The 25,831-nt window shown below is 47.3% G+C and overlaps 1 protein-coding gene across 1 annotated transcript in view; it reads left to right on the top strand.

Annotated features, from left to right (window-relative positions):
• LOC144763136 (fatty acid-binding protein, brain-like) overlaps window positions 1-25,831 on the top strand; it is a 248,113-nt gene that overhangs the window by 155,854 nt on the left and 66,428 nt on the right. The window contains exon 3 of the mRNA XM_078648457.1: window positions 15,864-15,965. Within this exon, the coding sequence (XP_078504583.1) occupies window positions 15,864-15,965 (102 nt within the window). The remainder of the gene's footprint in view (window positions 1-15,863; window positions 15,966-25,831) is intronic.

Here is a 25,831-nt window from a genome sequence, read left to right as displayed (position 1 = left end):
CGGAAACATGTTGTAAATCTGTGCCTGGGTTTCCCCCCCAGGCGCCCCCTGTTGTTACAGTTCTTGTGTTGTGGTGTTACTAAAGGAAGGAGATATGTGGTGTAGTGCTCTAGTGGTATATGACCACGCGGCCCACTGAAGGATGCTGGGAGCGCTGGCGGCAATCTTCTGCACTGAGGGCTCTGTGTGCGGGAGTGACCCTGGCGCTCCCCCGTTGTGAAATAAAGTTACGAACATGCATTCCTTGTAATATGTCTTCTTTTTTTTTTTTTTATTCTGTTTTTATTATTTGCATTTACAACATTGGCAAGTAAATCAGAATGCAAAGTATCATCTGTTACAATCAACGTACATAACCGCTTTGAAAAACCAGTAGCAAAATTTACAGTAATCCGGCCGGCTGCAATAAAGACTTTAGACATTGTATTTTACATATCTCCCCCACATGCCTCATAGGTCATCATATGAACTGTCTTCTTCATAGTCAGGTATAGGCTCACATATTTTCCCCCTGGTAAACGTTCCATGCTTCCCATATTTTGGTCCATTTTTGGGGGCACCCCGGTTTATATAGACCGTCCTTTCGGCCATCATAGCTAGGTCTATATCCTTGCACCAGGCCGTTAGTGATGGTAAATCCTCGGCTCCCTATTTTTGCGCTATGTTGCGCTTTGCCACCATGAGCCCCAGTGTAGCCCAAGTTTGCGCAGGCGCGTGAGGTCATTGGGTTCCCACATGTTTAGCAGGCACTTTCGTGGCTCTGGAACCAGTGACACACCCGTGACCTGTGACATTGTCCTCAGTACCCTCCTCCAGAAATCAGCTATCTTGGGACAGTCCCATTGTGTATGGAAAAAAGGATCCCTCCCCACATCCCCTAAGGCAGTATGGATGCTGTATTCTGCCCGTTTTGTGTAGTGTGCGTCTAGTATGGTACGTCCGGTGTAGAATCTTAAGCTGTACGAGCCGGAGCCGTGCTGGTATCCCTACCTCCTTGGGAGAGGCCAGTGCCTTCTGCCACTCCGACTCGTCTATGTCCCCCACGTCAACCATCCATTTTTCCCTCAACGATGTAGTAGGGTCCGGCAGGTTATTGATTAATTTACGGTAAGTAAACGATGTGGCGTGTTTCTGCATGTAGTCTGTGAGCAGTCTATCTTCCAGGGCGGAAGCCTCAGGGACCTCCGTACCCTGCGGCAGTGCCACCAGCAGCGCGTGTCGTATTTGCGTGTACCGGAAAGCCTCAGATGGATCAAGGTCATATTGTTGTCTGAGCTGGGCAAACGGAATCACATTCCCTTTATCCCACAGGCCGCCTATCGTGGAGATACCAATATTGTCCCATTGGTCAAATCCCTTGCTATTACGCAAACGCCCCAGTTTGTTTGTGTCCCATAGTGGGGTAAATCGGGTTAGGATCCCCCTCCATCCCAGTCGTGTCTGTGCTGCGTGCCATAGTGTAGCTGTGTGTTTTGTCGGTTCTAATAATTTCAGAACTTGGTCTTTATTGTAGAGCACTGAAAGCATATCTCCTGTGCCCAGCTGGAACCTGTCTGCCCTATAGGCTGGGTCGTCTTGGGGGGCGTGTATCCATTGATTAATAATTTTGAGGTGAGCTGCCCAATAATACAATTGGACATTAGGGAGCGCTATTCCTCCGTCGTACCAACCACGACTCAGTTTCGCCTGTGCTATTCGAGCCGGCTTATTGCCCCACAGTAGCGTGGACACCTGCGCAGCTATTTGCTTAAAATACTTTAAAGGCACTGGGTACGGTGTGTTTTCAAGGGCGTATAAGAAACGGGGTAAGGCCATCATTTTAAACAATGCTGCTTTTCCCAACAGCGTTAGCGGGAGCAGCTCCCAATGTACCACATATCTCCTCAAACTCTCCAGTGAGGGCGCCACATTTTTGATGAAAAAATCTGTTGGTCCGGCTGTGTTATGAATACCTAGATATTTAAAGGAACTACGGGAGACCAGCAGTGGGCAGCTTTCAGGGAGACGTGGCGTGGGTCCCTGCAATACGTACAGGACAGACTTGGAGCAGTTGATAGTGTAGCCTAATACTTTCCCGTAACTGTCACATATCTCAAGAAGCACTTGTATGGAGTGTTCAGGGTCTGTCAAGTACACCAGGATGTCATCGGCATAGAGAGACAGACGGTCCTCCCAGCCTTCCGCCCACCAAATTCCTTTCAGGAAAGGGTGGCCTCTGATCTGAGTTGCCAAGGGTTCCAACACCAACGCAAAAAGGAGCGGTGACAGGGGGCACCCCTGGCGCGTCACTCTTGTCAACGGTATGCTGTCTGATATGTGCCCATTGGCCGTCACCTGTGCTCGTGGGCTGGTGTATAAGAGGCGGACCCAGGTATTCGGATTAACTTTTTGTGTTTAATATAAGAGGCGGATCCAGGCGCAGAATTTGGGGCAGAATCTAAAATGACTAAGGACTGAAAAAAGAAAACTCCACTCCACCATGTCGAAAGCTATTCTCGCATCTAAGAATATCACTACTGCCGGTTCCGTCAGGGCCTGCGACTTGGCGATCACCCCATGTAAGCGCCTGAGATTCAGCGCGATGTTTCTATTTGGCATGAACGCTGATTGATCCGGATGAATTAAGTGCGGGAGGTGCGCTATAAGTCTGTTTGCCGAAACTTTAGCCAGAATTTTGGCCTCCGCATTTATCAGGGAGATTAGACGATAAGAGGCGCATTCGGCCGGGGACTTCCCGGGTTTCGGAATAGCCACTATTGTGGCTAGTTGCTGATCTTACGGCAGCTCGCCTTTTCCCAGGCTATCGTTGTACATACTTAATAAGTGGGGGGTAAGAACGTCCGCCATCTGCTTATACAATTCTATTGGGACCCCATTGGGTCCTAGTGCCTTCCCGGACTGTAACGAACGGATTGCGGTGTGCAATTCCTCCTCTACAAGATCTACCTCCAACTCCATGGAGGCCTCTTGAGTGAGCTTGGGCATTACTATATATTTTATGGAAGCTGCAGCTTCCTCTTCTGACATGAGTGACGTTGACGTATAAACGTCTCGGAAGTGTCGCGCCAGTGTGTTTACTATCTCCTGTGGGTCTGTTATCAATTGTCCCTCAACCGTCCGTAGTTGTGCTATTCCCCTGATGCCTTGCTCCCGCCTATCTAGCCATGCCAAGAGCTTCCCTGCCTTATCGCCTACGTTGTATATCTTATGCCTAGTGGCTGTGAGGTTGGACACAGTCTCCTTTCGCAGGTGGTATCTATATTGTTGTTGTTTGAGGTGCAGTGCATGCGCTGAGGATGAAGAGTGATCTGTTGAGTGCTGTATCTCGGCAGAGTGCAGTTCTAACTCTAGATCTAGTAGTTCTTTCTGTTTTTCTCGCTTATAGCCCGTGATGGAAACTATAGCCTGCCCTCTAATGACCGTTTTATAAGCTTCCCACAGAACTGACGGGGAGCTAGCGGACGCAGTGTTTTCTCTGAAAAAGAAATTCGTAGCTTTGCGGATTTCCTTCCGAATTTTCGGGACCTGTAGGTACCCGGGTAAGATAGGGTACTGCCTCCTACGGGTCACATGGTGAAGTGAAAAAGTCAGCATTATCGGTGAGTGGTCGGAGATGCCTCTGGGCTTAATTGTTACATCAACTATGTTTTGCAAACTATTAGTAGAAGTCAGGAAATAGTCTATTCTGGAGTGACTGTTGTGTGCATTTGAGTGAAACGTATATTGTCGTTTTGTGCAATGTTGGTGCCTCCAGATGTCAACCAGTCCAAGTGCCTCTGTGAAACTCTGTAGGCGAGAGATTCCAGGCATCTGCACCTTCACTGGGTATCTGTCTAAGTCAGGATTCATCGTGGCATTAAAGTCCCCCCCCCCCGATAATCAGGTCCCCCTCTGGCAGCGCAAGCAGACATTCACTAAGAGCTGGAAGCACTACAGTATGGAGCGCCGGGGGAATGTACACCGACACTACGTTGATAGCCCTCCCCTCCCATTGACCCCGTACCGCTGCAAATCTCCCCTGATCATCTTTTTTGTCTGTAGTATTATGAAGGAGGAAGACTTCCATATCAATATACCTACTCCCCTGTAGCCTGATGAAAACTCTGAGTGCACCGCTATTTTATATCCCCACCTATCCAGTGCCTTACACGCATGCCTGTGAGGTGTGTTTCTTGTAGGAGTACCAACGTGGGGGCCTGACGCTTGAGAGCCTGCAGTACCAGACCCCACTTGATTTTATCTCCTAAGCCGTGCACGTTCCATGTGAGCAGTGTCAGGGGGGTGACCGGCGCACCAGGGGTCGCCTGTACTGTGTCTTCTTTTGAGGGCCGGACCACTGCTACAGCGTCTTTGACAGTGTTGACCGCACATATTGGCTTGACTGAGAAGGAACACACAGTGCAGTTTGTGATTTTCCCCCTAGTGATGTGAGAGCAAAATCGATTTCATTTTTAATGTGTCTGCATAGATCTCATTGACCAAAGTGATTGTCAGTCCAAATGGTTCATGTGATTTCATCCTGGTACACAGAACGGCGACATTTTTTGAGGTCTCCTAAATAAACGGTTGGCAATTAATGGCAGAACCCAAAAGGACATTTGTGACTGAAGTGAAAAGATATATGGTACCCCAGCTGTATGTTATAATGCATCTCACCAAGGAGTTCTGTAGTGACCTACAGTTTCATAGCGGGATTCAAGACCTGTATAAAGAGTAGGAAAGCATAGACTACATGCAATAACACCCATTTATGGGCAGCTGGATGGTATCTTATTGCATATCGTATTTTGATTTCTCTGTTCATTTGCCTGTCAGGGTGAAAGAAGTCCGTGGGCCATGTTTCCAGCCCATTTAGGGGACTGGGAGACAATGATTAAAGTTGGATATGCATGCACTCAGTGGCTGAAATGGAATTATAAAGTATAGGTCCTCACTGGTCAAGTGTACCTGTGTGCTATTGAGAAGTGCCGGTACTTCCCCATTACAAGTATTTAGGGACAAATGTTGATGGTTGCCATGATGCAGGAGTGGAGGTGTTGTTATGCTACCACTCACCTGCATAGACTCATACTGATGTAATGTTTAAGAAAAATGAGGCTGCTGGTCTTGAACACATGTAAACATCACCTAGCAAGAATCCCATTCAGTAATTAGACTTTACATTTTTTTAATAACCAACTTTATTGCAATTTTGCGGCAGGGGTATTCATCATAACATGCAATAAGGGCTGTGCATAGAATAACACATCAAGACATGGCAACATTTTGGCAGATGATATCAATTATATTACATCGATAGTACACAGAAAGAGCACCACTTTCCCCACACCATTTCTGTTTATGGGGACACCCACAAGCAGCATAAACTGACTTTTCCTGTTGCACACACCAGTCTAACCCCAGTGGCAAAATAGATCGATGGGGGTGTCGACTGTTTCCATGTGTGTGCCGCATCTCTCTTGGCCACCAAGCAGGCCACCCCAAGGAAAACACGATCAGCCCATGGCCCCCACAACTCCTACACCAGCCCCAACAGCACATTACGTGGAGCCAATTCCAGAGCGCCCAAGACCCTCAGAGAGCTTCCAAGCCACCCATTTCCAGAAGGAAGCAGTGTCGGGTAGTCCTCACACTGCGTGCAAGCAGCGTAGGCGTTGGGAGATATCTGTTTCAAGCGGCGAAGGAGAGAGATATGTTGCATAAAGGTAGTTAATGTGAATCATGGGCATACAGGAGCAGATCGCCAGTCCACGGGGTGCGGGACTACCCTCCCTCCTGTCCTCATCAAGTTTCCCCACCCAATTTACACATTTCTGTCTGAGCAGATCAAAGCCATCCAGGGCATGACTGACCAATGAGCAGTAAATCAGAGATGGCTCCTTACCCCAGGTGTCCCAGGAGGATCTTGGCTTCAAACCAACTATATTCAGGAAGTGGGCGTCTGGTGAGAGGTGTGGTTGCAGAGCATGTCACAGCTGAAGGAAGCATAGCGATCCTTCAGATCTTGAAAGGACAACTGTCAGAGCCATGTATCCCACCATTACTTTTGATATTTTTTGTGCGGTTATGAGTGCTTCCTACTTTATTTTTATTTTTATCACAACAAGGTTTATTGTTAACAGCCGGAGCAGGCCAGGCATAACCAAGTAACCAAGTTCATCAATAATACAGTGTACATAATAGCAATAGTGAAATTGACTTTTTGATTCAAATAAAACCATTGAGGATCTAGATCAATTAAACATATTGTTCTAACAGTGAACTGGAGTGTCATATATTGGAAGCATAATACAGTACATGCCAAGTTTAGTCGCCCTGATCGAAAAGTGATACATTTACTACCATATTTATCCCACATTGTGTCCATCTTATCAATTGCTAAACTATTGAGACAGTTGGAATTGGCTCCAAATATAGTCCCTGATATTCTGCCCATCTTTTCCAAATCTTGAGGTGTTTCTAGGGGCATCCTCCTGCTTTAAATATAGGTAATTCCAACACCATACAAAAATCAAGGCCCTTCCTCCATACCATAACTAGTGGTGAGGAGGTATCCTTCCATGCTTTAGCAATGTCCCGTTTTGCCAGTTTAAGGCCCAAGAGAAGTAAATGGTGTTTATATATGTTGCCCCCTATACCATTGGTGATGTGGAGTAGGGCCAACCGTGGTGAATGGGGATGTCCCACCCCAAGACCTCCGACAAACTTGTAATGACACCGCCCCAGAATCCAGAAAGCGCTGTACACTGCCATACGGTATTTATACGGGTGCCATCGGTAGCCTGGCATCGCAGGCAGAGCTGCGATGCAATTAGCCCAGCGCCAGAGCCAATGTCTAGCGTAATAGGCCCTGTGAAGGTATTTAAATTGTATAGGTTGTAGTCATGCCACAATGGCCACACCACTTGGGGACTCCAGTGCTTCAGCTCAGTCTTTGTCATCTAGGGGACTCAAATCTATTTGCCAAGACTCGTACGTGTTGCTAAGTGCAGTGGGGCTATTTGTTACGAGTGTGCGATATATCTTAGTGATCTTGTGCTCTCCGAGTTCCCTCATAAACACTTTAGCCTAGATGGGGCTAAAGTCTGGTATGGCTTCCTGGTGTGAGGTAAGGAGAGAAGGCGTGGCAAAACTGGAGGTATTTATATAATTGCCATCGGGGCCTCTCATATTCTTGTTGTAATTCCTGGAAGGACTTCAGGGTCTGACCATTGGAGAACGTTGCCAGCTGTAGATATACCTATAGCGCCCAGCTAGAAAAGCCAGTTAACCCTGCCAGTTGAGGTAGAAGACCATTGTGCCAAAAGGGGGGCCTATTTGGTTAGTCTGCCCTACTACCCCATGTGATGCAGCTTTCGTTTCCAGATCTTAAATATTGTGGCGGTAGCACTTTCAGGGTCGGGCCTGCATTGAGAATCGTCTGTAATGACGTATCACCCATCAGGCAGCGTTCAACTTCATCCGCCGGATCTCATCTATCTCCATACCATCAGACATTCAGGATAAGAAGGTGAAAGGCCACATAATATGTCTGCACGTCCGGCGTTGCCAAGCCTCCACAATACGTAGACTGGAAGGATGTTTTCAGTGCCACACGTGCTGAACCTCCACCCCAGAGAAAGTGTTGAAGGGTTGCATTTATTTGCCAAAACCGGATAGGTGGTATCTGGTACGGGTGGTTTTAGAGTTGGTATAATAGACGGGGTAGGAAACCATCTTGAAGATGGCGGATCTGCCAAACAGGGAAAGCGGTAAGTGTGACCAAGATTGGGTCTTCTCCTTAATCTGTACCCACAGCGGGCTCAGATTCCTTTCCCAGGCTGGGACGCCGCCAGGAAAACTCCCAAATATTTAAACCAGTTGCGTACCACTGACACCTCATTAGCCCATTCACCCAGGGGACACCCATCCTGCACAGGCCTTAGGTAGGTTTTCCGTGGATTCATATAAAGCCCAGATGTTTCACCAAAGATCTGCAGAATCCTCAACAGTCTTGGTCCCGACCTCTCCAGTCACTTGAGAAAAAATAGAAGATCGTCTGCATAGAGTGCAATACAGTCAGAGACTTCCCTGGACCATTCAAAGCAACAAACCTGTGTATCTATCCGTACCCAGGCCGCGAGAGGTTCCATGGCCAGAGCGAAGAGTTATGGAGAAAGGGGACAGCCCAGGCGGGTTCCCCGCCCTATGGAGAAGATTTGTGATATAGAGTCTGCAGCGTGGATGGAGGCTGTAATATCAGTATAAAGAAGTTGGATATACTTAAGGAGGCGGGCCAAAATGTAATAAACACAGGAGTGCAAGCGGTAAGTCCAGCTAAGAAAGTCAAAGCCCTGTCGCCCAGGCGGCCGGCTCCTAAAGGCGGATTACTGACGCAATGGCATTGTGTGCATGGCGAATATTGTGACGTGTGGCATGGCCTGGCATGAAGCCTGCCTTCTCAGAGTGAACTAGATCTGCAATATAGGGTCCTATGCGAATGGATATGACCTTAGCAAGAAGCTTGGCTTCTACGTTAAGTAGTGGTATAGGGGGGTACGAAGCGTGATGATCGGGGGGTCGGCCCGGTTTGAGAAACACCACTATTTCTGTATGATGCCAGTCCCCTGGAAGGCTCTGCTCGTCTAGAGCGGCATTGAGTGCTGCTAGGTAAGGAATCATCAGTAAGGATTGATCTTTTTTTGTGGAATTCGCACAGGAAACCATTAGGGCCTAGCGCCCTGCCCGGGCGCATCTCAGAGAGTGCCCTGTGGAGTTCCTTCTCTGTTATCGGAATATCCAACCTTTCTCTGACTGAATCTGTCAGAGCACTTGGAGGCATGTGGTCTATAAGTTTATGGACAAGGTGCGGCAAAATTGTATCTCTAGGGGCATACAGATCCTGCAAAGCTTGCTGCAATTTGTAGTGGATCAGTAAGTATCTCTCCGGTAGGTCTAAGGATGCTTGGAAGAGTAAGAGGACAAAGCGCCCTCTAACAGAGGTGATGTAGTAGTGCACTGGACTTGTTCCCCTACTGGTAAAGCCTGCTACGGTAGCTAACCAAGCCACTCTAACCTCATCCATCAGCTCGCTGGCATATATCTGCTGTGTATGGAGCAGTTGTCTATGTGCAGTGTCGCCATCGCCCATTCTGCTCTTGAGATCTGTGTCAATGAGCTAGGCTTACATCTGTGTCAGCGTCTCACGGCGCTGCCTACGTTGTGCTGTGCAGTATGCAATATCCACCCCATGGAGTGTTGGCTTCATGGCCTCCCACAAGATCACGGGTGACTTCACTGTCCCATTGTTGTGGGAAAAATACTCTGTGATGGCAGTGTGTATATGAATTCTGTATTGTTCATCGTGTAGATGCCATGGAGATAACCGCCAGCGGAAAGGGGGGGCTTTTAGAGTTTAGTCTTATATCTAGCTGTATAGGGGAGTGATCAGAGAGGCCCCTGGGTAATATCTCTGCCACCTTGAGTCTATGTACATGTGTTACGGATATAAAGACATAATCTATGTGGAAGAAAGACCTGTGTGTACTAGAAAAGTATGAGTTTCCTAAGTCAGTTGAGTGTAGTCGCTGCCAGGTGTCCACCCAGTCCATCCCTTGGACCAGGGACTGCAGTTTCAACTCACTTGTTGCTACTGGTCTTTCTACGCTGCGCCATCTATCTGCATAGAGGCATAAAACATCTTTCCAGACACCCCCAACTAATGTCAGGCCCGGGGAATTTCTGTCCACAGTCTCATCAGGCGTTCTGCTAGATTCTATGCTAATGGCAGAGGGGCATATACGCTGCCCAGAGCAAGCGGCTCGCCATAAAGTGTGATTATGATGTATCTGCCTTGGGGGTCGGACCATGTTTTTTCGTGTAGGAAAGGGAGCCAGCGGTGGATCATCACAGGTATCCCCGAGAGCCTCTAGTGAATCAGGAATGGAAGGTCTGTACATATCCAAATCGTGTCGGGCACAGTGTCTTATTGCCTAAGAGATGTGTTTTCTGCAAAAGCAAGATATCAGCTTCATATCATTCAGCTTAGCGTAAGATAGTCCCCCCTTTTGATCTTATCTAATAGGCCATGAACATTCCAGATAACAGTGCGAAGGTGCCTTTAATATAGCCTGGACATATCTAGGGATGTGGTTGGCAGTGAAGCATGTGGGTAAGAGAAAATACATGGTTGGCTTTCCTAAATGAAACAGTCCCTAAGCATTGTGGATACATAACAAAACATTAAAAAAATAACTTTCCAAAACCCCAGGCCCCCTCCCACCCACCCCAATACCTCATAAACGTTCAAGCATTTGTTGAGGAATGATAGGTGTCCCAACTCCAACACGGGTCAGAAACTACCTTCTGCCAATGGATCCCTAAAGAGCTTCCCTTTTACATGCAAGTATCTCCATAGTCAAGGGAGGCACGAAAAAAAGAAAAAACAATAGCCAAGATTTAGGCCCCGATGTAGGTAAATCTAATTTACCGACTCATAAATACCGAATTTTACCGATTCGGTATTTATGAATCGGTAAATTAGAAGGAGGCAGATGTAGGTAATTTTTAATGAACAATTACCGAATCTGTAAGATTCTTACAGATTCGGTATTTACCGATTCGGTAAATACCGAATTGGTATTTCCCATTGATTCCTATGGGTTTTGAAGCCCTTAGGAATCAATGGGAAATACCGATTCGGTATTTACCGAATCGGTAAATACCGAATCCTGGCAGGGGGAACGGGGTGTCACTTTGACACCCTGTAGCACCCCAATTGAATTGCAGGCTTGTGTGCCATGTGGCACACATACATGCCCTAAGGGCATGTCTGTGTTGGCATAGGTGTACATGCACAGGTGTGCATGTACACTGGAAATCGGTATTTTACCACCCAATAGGATTGGGTGATAAATACCGACTCCTAAAGGGCCTGTGGCACTCTTTGAAGTGACACCTACATCTTGATTTACAGAATCTGTAAATTTTAGCGCAAACCCAGCTTTTGAGACCTGGGAAAATCATGGTTTGCTTCAAATTCCATGGGTGAGTGCACTAGAACACTTATGCTCCTGCCATGGAATACCTCGTCTGTGCTAAGTAAGAGAATCGTTTTGGCCACTATAGGAGTGGAAGGGTATGCTCAGACATGAGTCCCTTGCTCACTGCACCATCAGGATTCAAGCAAGCCGGGCCGAAGACGGCTGTAATGCCAGAAACCGGTCCCCGGAAGCTTGTTTCCTTTCCAGTAAAGAATTGGCTTGGTAGTTTGGTCTGCCCTGTTCCCATGATGCACTGGGCCAGGGACAGACTAATTTGCATGTAGCCAGGTTCTGAACTGGGATGGTGCAGTGAGCTAAAAAACGGTGATGGATCAAGCCCTGATCTTTTGACTGGGTAGGAGTGTTCTGCTTAATTCAGATGCTCTGTCCATCACCACCCCCTTTATGAATCGTTTTGGCCACTATAGGAGTGGAAGGGTATGCTCAGACATGAGTCCCTTGCTCACTGCACCATCAGGATTCAAGCAAGCCGGGCCGAAGACGGCTGTAATGCCAGAAACCGGTCCCCGGAAGCTTGTTTCCTTTCCAGTAAAGAATTGGCTTGGTAGTTTGGTCTGCCCTGTTCCCATGATGCACTGGGCCAGGGACAGACTAATTTGCATGTAGTCAGGTTCTGAACTGGGATGGTGCAGTGAGCTAAAAAACGGTGATTGATCAAGCCCTGATCTTTTGACTGGGTAGGAGTGTTCTGCTTAATTCAGATGCTCTGTCCAACACCACCCCCTTTATGAATCATAAGTAAGAGAAGGCAACACTATGCACTGCGTTGCATGACTTTTTTTTAAATAAGCCACTCAAAGCAAGCTTTGCGTGGCTTAGTAAATCCCAAGATACATTTTTGTCTGTGCTGCATCTAAAAAGTGACGCAATGTAGGTGCAAAATGTTGATAAATCTGGGCCTGTGTTTGCAGCTTCTTTCATGCATGAGCTTCTAGATCCCACGAGATAAAAACACACGTGGATGATATGGTTGTCCTTTAAAGCTGCCTGACATTACTTTGTGATCCACACCATGCCGCAGCTGCCACTTACTCTCCGCTCAGATACCTATTTTAATGTGCTCTGAACACCATTGTTTCTGCATATTAATGATATCCTTTGCACCTCTGAACTACTCTGAGGAATTCGGGGTCGGATTTCTCATTTAGGGGTACCTTGTCTGCCTAAGCATGCTCACCATTCCCGAATTCAGTCTCCACCCACTTAATCGGTTCACCCTCTTTTCCATCCCGCAATGGACTTCTTCCTGGTTGCACCTTTACAGCATATTAATCAATCCATTCATCCTCACTTATTCTTCTAATAGTTAGTTACTTGTTCAACACATTGATCCAGCCACCCACATGCACGCAAATCCTTCCTCACATTCATTCATCCATCCATTCATTCTTTTATTGACCCTCATGCACTTATTCATACATCATCAGGCTGTCACCCCACCATCACTCCACTGAAAGACCAAGCCAATACACACTTAGTACAATGTAAGGTAATAAGACTATATTGCCTTTATTAATTAATGGTTTCCTGTTTTTAGGTCGAGCAGACGTACTCTCAATGCGTGAGCATTGAGAGTGTCTGCTCGACAACTAATGTTGCCCGTTATTGGGAATGTGGACACCAATGTGTCACGAGCGTTTCCTTCGCAGTTTTCTCCGCGGGAGCGCGCGTCTGACCCGCGCATGCGCAGAGTAATTCCCAGCCATTTTTTTTTTTTTTCAGACATACAGGCACACGGCACAGACACTCGCTCACACACACCCCCCTCCCCCACAGTCACACACACGCACTCCAAGACACATACACGCACGCATGCACGCACACACATACACAGCCCGCCCGCGTCCCCCCCGCACTTGCGCGCGCGCGCGCGCACGCACATGTCCCCTCCCCCCCCCTCACACCCCACTCACCGAGTTCTTTTCGTGTGTCCCTCTCTCCTTCGGCAGGCAGCGGCAGGCAGCGGGTCATCCTCAGCAGCAGGTGGGGCTCTCCACGAGCACGGGAGCCCCGCTAGCTGACGCGCAAATCTTCCGGCAATCTTCCGGCTGACGGGCACAGGAGCGCTTCAGCACAGGAGCGCGGGGTAGGCTCCCGTCGGCTTCGTTTCTTTTTGCGGCCCCGCCCCCGTCCCAACACAGGTTGCCTGGCTTCCTGTACAAGCCGGGCTGCGGCGGTGAGTTTTTATTGTACTTGTTTAACCCGTCTCTCTTTGTTCTTGTCAGCTTGTAGTTGCGTCCTTCCACCCTCGCATTCAATGTCACTTTATTTATTTGCGCACAGCCGCTGTTATGTTATGGACATTGCATCATGTATTTTTTGTAAGCACAATAATGGAATAAAAAAAAAGGAAACGCTACACAATTATGTGGTTATTAAAAGCTGGGTCAGAGGGAGGAGAGGGAAAACACCAGCCAGGTAGCAAACGCTGAAGATTAAACATACTTTTCCCAAAAAATTAAACAGTTACCTGTCTGTCCTCCTTCTGTTCCGGCATTTGTTCTGGCATTTAATTTAACTTTTGCGTGCGATCAGTTGTAGCAGTTTAATTTTTTTGCAAACTAAGGTTACAGAAATTGTGTGTTTAGGCTAACTTTTTAAAGTAAATGTTTTACACTCTTTTAGTGCACATTTCGGTGTCAGTGTTTTAGTTCAACAGCTACAATGCTTAATTAGCAACTTTTAGCTGAGAACAGAGGCCGCGTAGCTGTAGGCCTCTGGGGCTAAGCATGCAGTCCAGTAGCTGTCACGCCCCTCACAGTGTGTGATAGCACCGTGACTCCCCTTGGCCCGGAGAGCAGACATGGCAACCTCATGGAAGGCGTCTCCTAGTGCCTGGGTGGCCGCTGCAGTGCTCTGCGTGGTTGATGCTGTGTGGATGCAGGAGGCTGTAAGCTGAGGAGAAGGCATGTGAGGTCTAAGTGCGCAGGAGAGAGGGGCTCGTCGGGCCCTGCATGTCGCCATTGTAGTTTTGCAAGGATCAGATCATCCAGTTAGAACACCGGTACACACTCTAGTAAAAGATTACCACACTGGAAGAAGTGACACGCACACTCATGCTGGTGATGAAGCACACTTTGCAACAAAATGTTGTTTGAAGTTTGTGGAGTCAAGGCCTATAATTTTAATAAGTCTAACATGTGTATTGTCTGTCAAATTAACTCAACCTAGTTTAAAAATGCATCTGTACACACGACACGTGGGTTTAACAGGAGCCTTTTTTGTTTGCATATGTGGTGATTAATTTTTGTAAACTGACCTACAGTCTTTGACAGTCTAATAAAGCGGCTGTTTTACTTTAAAAGCATGAGCTATATTTTTCTGTGCACTTGTCCTGTTTTGCTATGTGATATTGGCTGTTGTCTTATGCAGCCATTTGTAATGCATGATAGTGTTTCATGTGCTTTTTGCTAGGAAATCTAGTTAAGGGGTTAATATTTAGCAAGTGGGGTGGGTTGATTCTCGTTATATTTCTATATACATATGGAAGGGATATGAATAGATGTACTGCAAGAGTCACAGGAATGTTAGAGTAGAAAGGTCTACTGCATATACTAGTGAATACAGTCATCTCTATATACAGAAAAAATGAGTTATATTTAGAGGGGTCGGAGTGGGACACAGTGGGTGGATGGATGCATGATGGATGGATGTATGCATGATGCATGGATGTATGGGTGGATGCATGGATGGGTTGTTGGTTGGATGGGTTGGTGGATTGCATAAATTGTTGAGAGATTGGCTGTATATATGCATCTATCCATACACCCATCCATGCTTCCACCAACTCATCCATGCAAGCATTACAACAAGAGCCCGCAGCTCTCCTTCGTCTCTCCTCGCCCCCCCTTCCCTGAGCCCGCAGCTCTCCTTCGTCTCCCCTTCCCTGTGCCCTGCCCTGCTATTGTAAATGACAATGCCATTTATTTATGTTAAATAAATAAAAAAAATGTCAAGAGCAATGCCAATGGCTCTAACTTTAACAAAGGCAAAACCATTGCATTGTAAATGCTTGTTGCTTGAGACGGCTGTTTTTTGGTCACCGTCCTTATTGTAAGTGGATCAAACAGCGCCACAAGTAGAGGTTACAGCAGTTTTCGATAGAGGTTAATTTAATATTTGGAAATATGTTCCATGCACCACTGAAACAGTACTCACTCCAAATATGCAAATCTCTACATTTAATCGTTTGTATTGTCTACATAGAAGTTGCTAACAGGGAAGTTCATTCTTTTCTGCTTTTCCCTGTTTCCGCCACACACTCCACTCCTTTGTGTCTCCTTTCTGGCCCCTTTCCTACTTAACTTTTAATCCTTTCTCCTTTAATCCCATTTCCACCATCGAGCACTGTTATCTTAACCTTTGTGTTTCTCTCTGTCTTATGATGTCCTGGCTGCCACCATTTACTTCGGACCCTTCCTCACCCACCCTCCCTCATCCACCCTCCCTCCCTCACCCACCCTCCCTCACCCACCCTCCCTCACCCACCCTCCCTCACACACCCTCCCTCATCCACCCTCCCTCACTCACCCACCCTCCCTCACTCCCTCACTCACCCTCCCTCACTCACCCTCCCTCACTCTCCCTCCCTCACTCACCCTCCCTCACCCTCCCTCATACAACACATATTGCATTACAAATGCTATAGGTGTCACATTTGCAAAAGTTATAACTATTGGCATTGTAAATGACAAAGCTATTAATTTGTCTATTTTCAAAAACAAAACATAAATAAAAAAGTGTCATTTGCAATACCAATAGCTCAAACTTTCCTAATGCGAGACCTATTGCATTGCAATTGCTTGTTGTTGTTTCTTGCAGTCTGTACTCAAAATGAATGGTAACAATTTGGTTCATATACAGAAATGGGACGGAAAGGAAACTACCTTCGTTAGAGAGATTAAAGATGGTAAAATGGTCATGGTAAGTACTAAGAATCTAAATGGAAACTTTTGTTAGGTATGCTCAGTTTTATGTTGGTTGGCATGCAAAAAAAGCTTTAGGGGAATAATACGTATCGGAAAAATATTCTATCTCCTGAGCATATTCATGTCTTTCGCTTGTTAGGTCTAAACTACCAAAGCTCAATTAAAGTTGCACAGGAACATGGGCCCATAGTTAATTTGTGCAAGTAGTTGTAGGTGGTGGGCACCAGCACTCATTAGGTCTCGACCTGCCAATGCGCATGCGCATTGCTGTCGAGACATATAGAGGGCCACACGCAAATCCTACCAAGAGGTTTTGGATTGAGGATTCTCCCCAATGCATGTGAGGCATTCAAGCGTGAAGCTTCGCCAGCGCGCGCTTGGCCTCACTTCTCACTCACACCCCATATGCTCATTCCCTCCCACTCGCTCGCTCCCCTGCTCCCCCGCCCCCCCATCCGACTTGAAAGCAAGCCGCTCGCACACCACCATTCCACCATTTGTGCCTCGCATCAGACATCAAAGGCTTTGCTCCCCCGCCCACACACCCCCTCGCCACAGCAATGCCGAGAGCTTGTTTTCTTTGGGGATGTCTTTGTTTCTCCATCACTAGCGGAGGGTCCCACAGTTTTATCTCACTCCCTGGTTGTCCTTCTCACTCCCTCTTTCTCCCACGCCACCTCCCTCTCTGTGTCTGCCTCCCACTCTCCGCTGCCGTTGTCTGTCCTCGTCCCTTCTTCTCCCTCCATCTCTATCTTTTCTTTCTCTGTCCCTCCACTCTCCTTTTGAAGTCTGCTTTCTTCGTTTCACATTCTGAATCGTTTCACATTCTGAATCTCTCCCTTTCATCTTCGTTTCGCCCCTCGTTTATTTACATTTAAACATCAGCTGTTGTGTGTTTGAACTTGCTGGTGTGGCCCCTTTATCTCCCTTTTTCGGCTCTTGCCGATCCTCCGCGGCGTATCTTTTAGTGGCCTCTTTCGGTGCTTTTTTTCCCTCTGTCTGTGTACCATCCCGCGCTCTTTCCAGCTTTCTACTACCCACTCTCCATTCACCCCTCGTGCCCCCGTCTTCTTCTAACTCACCTGTCCCAAATGTCTTCGTCGTTTTACATTTTCCTCCTTTTAGGTCGCTTTCTTCCCACTTTTCTTTGTCCTTCATTTGTCTCTTCTTTCCTACCTTTCTCCCACGGTCTCTAAGTGAGTCTGTTTTTACTGAACCAATAACATTTATTTTTAGTCCAGAAAACATCCTGGAGTTTTTTTATTTATTTAAATATATACCTGTTTCTTATGTCTGCCTGCTTTGTTCTCTCCTAGTTTATCCCTTTAACTCTCACTCTGCCCTCCTCTCTCCCCACACGCCCCTCCCACCCAGGGCGGATGTGGTACTTCCTTCTGCACGCACGTGCCAGTATTCACAAATTACCCTGTGATTGTGTCTGGAAATAGAGGAGCAGAGGCGGGGAATTTCCTCCTCCTCCCTGGGTTCCCTCAGCCCCACAGAGCCCACACCGCAGGTTCCTCACCTGGGCATGTTCTCCCAGCCTGCAGCGCGGCCACCCTCTCCTCTGGCACTTTCCGTCCTCTGCCTCCTGCCGGTCAGCCTCCCTACCTCACCCGTTTTCGCCACCCCTCCATCTCTCACTCTACCCTTTACCCTTTCGTCTGTCACTTTCTCTCCTCTCGTCTGTCACTTTTATCTCCTCTCCTCCTGTCTGTCGCTCCTCACTATCTCTCCCTTACATCCTCTCGTCTGTCACTTTCTCTCCTCCTGTCTGTCGCCCCTCCCTCTCTCTCTTCCCTTCACCCTCTCGTCTGTCGCTTTCTCTCCTCCTGTCTGTCATCCCTCACACTCTGTCCCCTACATCCTCTCGTCCGGCAAGGATGCAAGTACACTGGCATTCAATAAATGTGCAGTCGTGCAACTTAAAATAATCCATACAACATGAAAACTTTAAAAGAATCTAAAATGTCCTGTACAAAGCACCTAGGAATAGGAGCCTAGGCAATAACAATGACTGTAGTGAATAAGATTAGCAAAACAGAGGATTTGGACACCCAATAAACGTTGACAGAGATTACAGGTCTTCAATGAGATGCAGATTTATATATTGGTTGCAAAGAAAAAAACACTTTTTTAGATTTCATGGACAAAGCTGTTCTGTGTTTAACAGGTTTTGTCATTTAAAAGGGAAGGAAAGGGCAGGACCTGTGATGCTGAGCCTGGCGCTACTTTGGTACGCTATTCCCAAGAGACCAGAGACGGGTCAGAGCAAGCCATCTGGCCAGAGACAGGCGTGAAGCTTTCTTGGCTCACAAAGAATAAGCTGCTATGGTTGTCTATCTGCTGCTACCAGAGCGAAGGGGACACCGGGTGACATATGGGAATAAAGAGGAGACAAGAAAAAGAAACAAGCATTGGCATAGCCAAAAGGTCTCGCCTTTGGGACCTTATAAGTATTTAGTTAGGTAGCACAATATTCTTACTGCAACAACATTATCTGTTGCATGGCTAAACACTTATAAGGTCCCAAAGGACACACTCTCTCTCTCCCTCTCTCTCTCTCTCTCACACACACACTCTCTCTCACACACACACACACTCTCTCTCACACAGACACACTCTCTCTCACACACACACACTCGCTCACACTCACTCTCACACACTCACTCTCTCACACACACACACTCACTCTCGCTCACACACACACTCACTCTCTCACACACACACTCACTCACTCTCTCACACACACACACACACTCTCTCACACACTCACTCTCTCTTACACACACTCTCTCTCACACACACTCACTCTCTCTCACACACACTCACTCTCTCACACACACACTCACTCTCTCACACACTCTCTCTCACACACACACTCTCTCTCACACTCTCACACACACACTCTCTCTCTCACACACACTCTCTCTCACACACACACTCTGTCTCTCACACACACACACTCTCTCTCTCACACACACAGACTCTCTCTCTCACACACACACACACACTCTCTCAAACACACTCTCTCACACACACACTCTCTCTCTTACACACACACTCTCTCTCACACACACACACACACACACTCTCTCTCACACACACACACACACACACACTCTCTCTCACACACACACTCTCACACAGTACAGCCTTCTACCACCACCACTCTACCACTCCCTCCACCAACACTACCACTCTATCCGCCACCACTCTATGCGCCACCACCCTATCCGCCACCACCCTATCCACCACCCTATCCACCACTCTATGCACCACCACTCTAGCGCCCACACTCTAACGCCCACACTCTAGCACCACCACTCTACCCGCCCACCACTCTACCCTCCAACTCCACCCTCAAAATCCACCATCCAAATCCACCATCCAAGTACTACTACACCCTCCAAATCCACCCTCCGACTACACCCTCTAACTCCATCATCCAACTCCACCCTCCAACTACAAATCCACCCTCCAACACCACCCTCCAAAAACACCATCCAACTCCACCATCCAAATACACCCTACAAATCCACCCTCCAACTACAACTCCAGCCTCCAAATCCACCCTCCAACTCCACACTCCACCAGTAGCTCTCAAATAGGCAAGACCTATTGGCTTTTCCAATACTTAATGGAGACTGGACTTATTTTTTATCATCAGACTTTGACTTGTAGCAGGAGAGAGGCAGAAAAGAGAGCGGAGAAGAAGCAATCGTGACAAAGTGAGACAGAAGGGACAAAAAAGAACCTGCGGGAGTGAGCTAAAGAGACAGGACGTGTAAGGTGGTGGAAGGAAGAGACATGTACTGGAATCAAGCACAGAAAAGGCTTGGTATTGGCAAAACAATTTTTTACTTGTTTATTTATATTACAAATTAAACACAAAATCATGAGATTGGGATAACCCAGCCGTGTTTAAAATACACTTCCTTTAGACAAGTCAGGGCTCGTTCTGCTCTTTTTGCACTCTTGGTGCATTTTACAGCAGACACCAGGGAAGGAGGAGTGGGCACCTAATAGCAGTGAAGCTGGATCGCTTGATTTTAGTCATCTATAGCTGATTTAGCACTAGCCTTCTCGCTTACATCAAGTGGATTTCTTTGCCTTAGTGAATTTTGAATTTTTCGCTAGAGATGTCTGTCTCTGGCTGCGAGAGGCTCCCTTTAAATTGACACTGTCTTCATAAAGTGTGTTCTAAGGTTTTAATTAGAGCCATTGAAGTTAAAAGGGGTTTACAAGCAAGCTCAAAGCGTATGATTTTGTCATAATTCAAGGGCAACCAGTGTGGCCGAGTTGAGAAACTCATTACACACATTATCTGAATATTCTTGTATTGTGCTAAGGATAAAGAAACAATTGATTCTTTAGAGGTCAGGGTGACGTGGCAATGAAGATCTCTGCCCCATCGGAGCACTTTGGGGCATATTTACAAGCATGTATCATCACCACAACGTTACTTTTCACAACATTGTAGTGGCGATAGGGGCTTCGCCTTATTTACAAGGCAGCGATAAGCCACTTAACGTGGCTTAACACTGCCTTGTGAATAAGGCACCCTTTCCCACTATACTTGAAAAGGGTGGGTAATGGGTGTTGTGGTGGGCATTCTGCCGCCACATCCATTGATTTTGACTATTCCCCTTATTTACAAGGGTGGCGTAAATATGGGGCAGCGCCAAAATTAAGACCAGGGAAAACCTGGGGGCATATTTATAATAGAATTCTGCCACTTCTGAAGCGCTGGGCTGCACCATATTTACAACAATATGGTGCAGCCCTGCATTTCCCCCTGCGCTGGTGCTAAATTTAGCTGCCCAGTGCCAACACCGGCCTTGCAGGGGAAGATTGTTTATGTGCAGGAAGGTATCCCTTCCTGCACGTAAACAATCTTTAAAATGTTGATTTGTAACTTTTATGTGTGCTGCTTAATGCAGCACACATAGAAGCTGCAAAAACACATTTGTTTTCATGATTGTTTACGTGCGGGAAGGTACATCTTCCTGCACATAAACAATCAATGGGGAAATGTTTAATTTCTCCTCGTTTTTCTGTTTCCATGTGCGCTGCGTTGCACAGCACACATGGAAACAGCAAAAGCCATTGATTGTTTATGTGCAAGAAGGTATCCCCTCCTGCACATAAGCAATCATTTTAAAACAATTATTTGCAATGCAATAGGTCTCGCATTTTCGAAACTTTGACCTATTGGTATTGTAAGTGACAATGCCTTTGATTATTGCAGGTTTTTTAAACACATAAAAAGGCTTTGTCATTTACAATGCCAAAAGCTCAAAATCTCACAAATACAAGATCTATTGCATTGCAAATGATTGTTATTCATTCATTCTTGATCAACTGACATCTTGACGGCTGTCATTGTTAGGTCTCGACTGGCGTACACTGCGCAGCAGTGTCGCGCAGCTCGAGAAATTTTGTTTTCAAGAGTATGGGGTTTGACCCGCCTCTCTCTTCCATTGGCTAGCTCCATAAATGGAGGGTAGCCATTGGAAGAGAGATGTGTCACTCATTCTCGGAGCAGATTCGTGGGCGTTTCAGCGTTTTTTTTAGCTCCGCCTCTTTGTTTACGTCATGCGGCGGTGGGCCATTGTGGGTGTTGTCTTATTTTTTTTTGTCACTATGTTTGCGCCTGCCATTTTTTCATGGAGCTGGGGCGGGCGAGTTCGATCGGGAGCATTGGTGAGTGTTCGCTTTTCTTGTTCAACTTCTACGCACTCTGACGTCTGCGAACTCCACGAGGCGTAGCTCCCGACATGCTTTAAAGACGGATGTCCGCACTGGCGCCAGTGTGATATCACTGGATGCGGCCACCCTTCCGTGCCTGCGCCTAGTTTTTTAAGACTCTGCCCGGTGGTTGGAGCTCCTCGATACAGTGAGTATGGTTACCCCGAGATTGGTGGGTGAAGCGCTGCTGCTACGGGACTTTGCTTCCCGTTACCGCATGTCGAGGCGCTCACGTGTATTAGTTTGATGCCAGAACCATTGCGGATATTTTGAACTGTAGTCCGCTGCCCCCGCCACGCAAGCCCATTGCTATTAATGCCGACGTAGCTGATGCTGTTCTATTGGTCAAGAGCTGCGAGCGCCGTGACACTTAGCCTGCGGTCAGCGCCACTCGCCCCCCCCCCCCTTTTTGTAATCATATCGCTGCATATAAAGTCTGTGCTGACGCTGGCTAACCGGTGATTTGTTCCCAGTGCTATGTGTGTCAGCCCGCAGCTCCATGCCTCGCATTTTTCACGATCGGATTGGCAGAGGCCCCTCTAATACCGCTCTCTTTGGCCCATGTATGGCAATTATATTGTCAGAACAGCCTCTTGATGCAGTCTATTGCTGACAGCTAGAGCAGGGCTCGAGGCCTCCCACTTCATGGCCTCTGGCTGTGCCTCTGACCCCGGCACGCAGTGTTTCCACGGCATGCTGTACCCCTTGATGCGGAATACTAAGGCCCAGCAGCCAGTGCGACGCAGATGCGGAGCTCCGTGCACAGGTGAGCACTGCCCGCTGTCACACAGCCGCCTCTCTGGTACGCGAGCACCAAAAACTTCACCGCCCCCGCAGCACTCACCTCAAAGCCACTCAATCACCACTCACTTCACTGACACACAGCCACCATTCACCTATCTGACATACAGCCACCATTCACCTCACTACCCCGACGCAAGATTCACCTCACAGCCTCGCAACCATCAATCATCTCACTGACACACAGCCACCATTCACCTCACTACCCCCGCTGCATTCAAATCACAGCCCCTCAATCCCCAATCATCACACTGACACAATCACTATTCTCCTCACTGCCATGTAGCCACCGGTTAAAGGTGTGGCTTAACGGCTAGAGCGACCGACTTTGAAGCTGGGAAATATGGTTCGAGTCTGGCAGAGTCTCAAGCATCCTGTGACTTTGGGCAAATCACTTAACACATAATCAAAAAAAATTAATGTGTACGTCTGTAATGCAACTGGTGCCCCTGTAAAGCGCTCTGATATCGAGTTCGCGCAATATAAAACTGCAACATCAAAAAAACTGTTCCACAGCTATCTAAGCTCACTCATTCGGAGCCACCACTCGCATCCCTGCCATGCAGCCCTCACTCACCTCACCGCCCCAGAGTCCTTACTCATCTTACCACCACAGAGGCTTCACTCACCACATCTGCACACACACATCGCTCATCTCACTGGCTCGCCGACACCACTCACCCCACTTTATATTGCAGTCACCACGCACCTCACTTACACACAGCCACCCTCGCCTCACTGCCATGCAATCAAAACTCACAGCGTTGCCACACAGCTAATACTCACCACAATCCATCACTCACCTCACTCCCACGCAGCATTCTAATGTGGTACATGAGAGTCGCTCAGATCACAGGTCCGTGATTATTAGATTTGGGAATTTACTATTGACAACTGTACATTTTAAAATATTAAAAACTGGAATTACAAGTTAAACAAAAAAAAATGCTCCAATGCAACTAATTAAACAGTAAGACACCTCACACAAATGAATCAAGTTGATTGTAATATTCTACTGTTAAAGCCTGACTGATCTGAGAAGCTCATAACTTGAGGCAGGAGAAGGAGCAATGGAAATGCATACAAGGCCTGTGTTCCTCTGCAGGCAAAATGCATCTTCTCCGCAGAATCTCCAGTGCAGTATCACCCGGCGGTGAGCGAACGCCGTGACTCTAACAGCTTCTTGCTCAGCAGCTCTGCTCATTCCGCCACATCCTGCTGCGTTAAGGAGATTGCCTACTGCCATATTGCCTATGGCGCGGGGATATTAACTAATTTGCACAGAATCACTGGGCAGTGAGCAAACGTCGTAACTAGATTCAAAACTATTGTAAACATATATAGGAAAATTTCTTAGTCTTATCTATACCACAATCTATTTTGCGCCCTGAATTAGGTCCTAAAAGCAGCGTGTTGTGGTTTGTGTGTGTGGCTCTGTGTGCGTGGCTCTGTGTGTGTGTGGCTGTGTGTGTGTGTGTGTGTGGCTGTGTGTGTGTGTTTGGCTGTGTGTGTGTGTGTGTGTGTGTGTGTGTGTGGGGGGGGGGGGATGCAAATGCAATAGGTCTCGCATTTGCAAGAGATTAAGCTATTGGCATTGTAAATGACAATGCCATTTATTTGTCTGTTTTCAAAACCAACACATAAATAAAAAATTTGTCATTTACAATTTCAACAGCTCTAACATTTGCAAAGGCGAGACCGTTGCATTGTAAATGCTTGTTGTTTTAGTAATACACAGACATCCTGTCCAAAGAAGCGCAATGTGCATGCTGGAATTGTGCCTTGAATCCGAAGCTCTTTGTAAACTGCTTACTCAGGGGCACGAGCTGCATGGATGTATAACTTAACTTGGCAGTTGGTAAGATATTTGATTATTTGGGTAATCGTTCAAAAAGGGCTATTACTTCTATAATCAGAAAAACATCCAAAGCATGTGGCGTACCACTATAAAATGAAATATCATTTGCTGCTTTTCTCAGCGAATTGTAGAACAGTCTGTTGGATTCTCAATGTTTTTCTTAGTTCCTGTGTGTCAGTAAAAGTTTGATGAAACTCGTGTTTTTGTTCATAAGGCCACTAGTGTAAAAATAAATATTAAGCCACAAGTGAAGGCAATGTCACCATAAGAAGTCCAATGACTTTATATAAAAATTCGACACGGTTATGAGTGACACGACAAATCAGTTCCTCGCTAAATTACACACCTAAATTCATTGAGCATGTTGGCAAATGTGAAAAAATGTACGCTGCTAAGTAAGATGTTGAATTTGGCCCTGTTTAGGTAAAGGCATCACAGGCCTTCCTGGACATAAAAGAGTAAGCTTAAAATACATCCATGTGACGCTAAGCATTGTCTGATTTACTGGTATGGTAAAATAAATGTAACGTGAAGTTAGCATGTATTTTGCAAGCCATCAGCAAGTTCCTCCCAATCAACTTGACAATTCAGTATTGTAATGAGTCAGCGCGCTAGCTGATCAACCCGGCATAGGCCGTATTTGTCGCACCCACGTGCTTACGCCGGCGGGCGGAGCGCGGATAAATAAAAGGGGGCGTGACCTCATGAGGTCAGTCGGCACCCAATCTAATTACTGTGTGTGTGTGTCATTATTCACTGCGCGCCATAGGCCCCAGGCACTCTGACCCATGCAGGACTCAACACTGGAGACAAGCGCGGAGCTGGACCTACGCTCACGCGCGCTCACCCTGCACCCGCCATTGCGCACAGCCGTCGCGCAACGCGACGACACCGGAGAGAAGGGGCGGGAGTGCCACCCGAGTTCCCCGAGCCCTGCAGCTGGCAAAATCGACAACAAGCACCCGTTGCTAAGATGATGCAAAATCCTGCACAGCTGGTAAGGGCGCAGCCCCTAAACTTTTCCAGAAGCCCACACACAGTGCATACGCGGGCTAGACAGCCACACGCGTCTTCTCCCCAGCAGCCGCAAGAGGCCACGCCCACGCGGACAAGGCCAAAGGACACAACAGAGAGCACCCGCAGCGGGAGGACACAAGCACGAGGCATCACTTAGCTGCTGACAGGTAACAATCCAAGGCCCAGCAAGAATTTAGTGACACATCCCCACTGCACACGCTCGAGTAGTGAGGAAAGAGCACTAAGAAAGGCCAAACAAGAAGACCAGCATAATTTTCACCCCTGCAGATCCCGGACAACAACCTCACAGCGCAATGGGGACAACCCTGAGGAAAACCAGCCACAGGTCCGAGTGGTAACATAACAGGCACCCACAGGCGTCTTACCCCCTTTTAGTGAGGCTTTTGACCCCACCACTGCATCCGCACGGTGGA

Source organism: Lissotriton helveticus, chromosome 6 (genome assembly GCF_964261635.1).
Source record: "Lissotriton helveticus chromosome 6, aLisHel1.1, whole genome shotgun sequence".
Lineage (NCBI taxonomy): Eukaryota > Metazoa > Chordata > Amphibia > Caudata > Salamandridae > Lissotriton > Lissotriton helveticus.
Note: the sequence above shows the minus strand (reverse complement) of the source record. Positions and strands in the feature narration are given on the sequence as shown.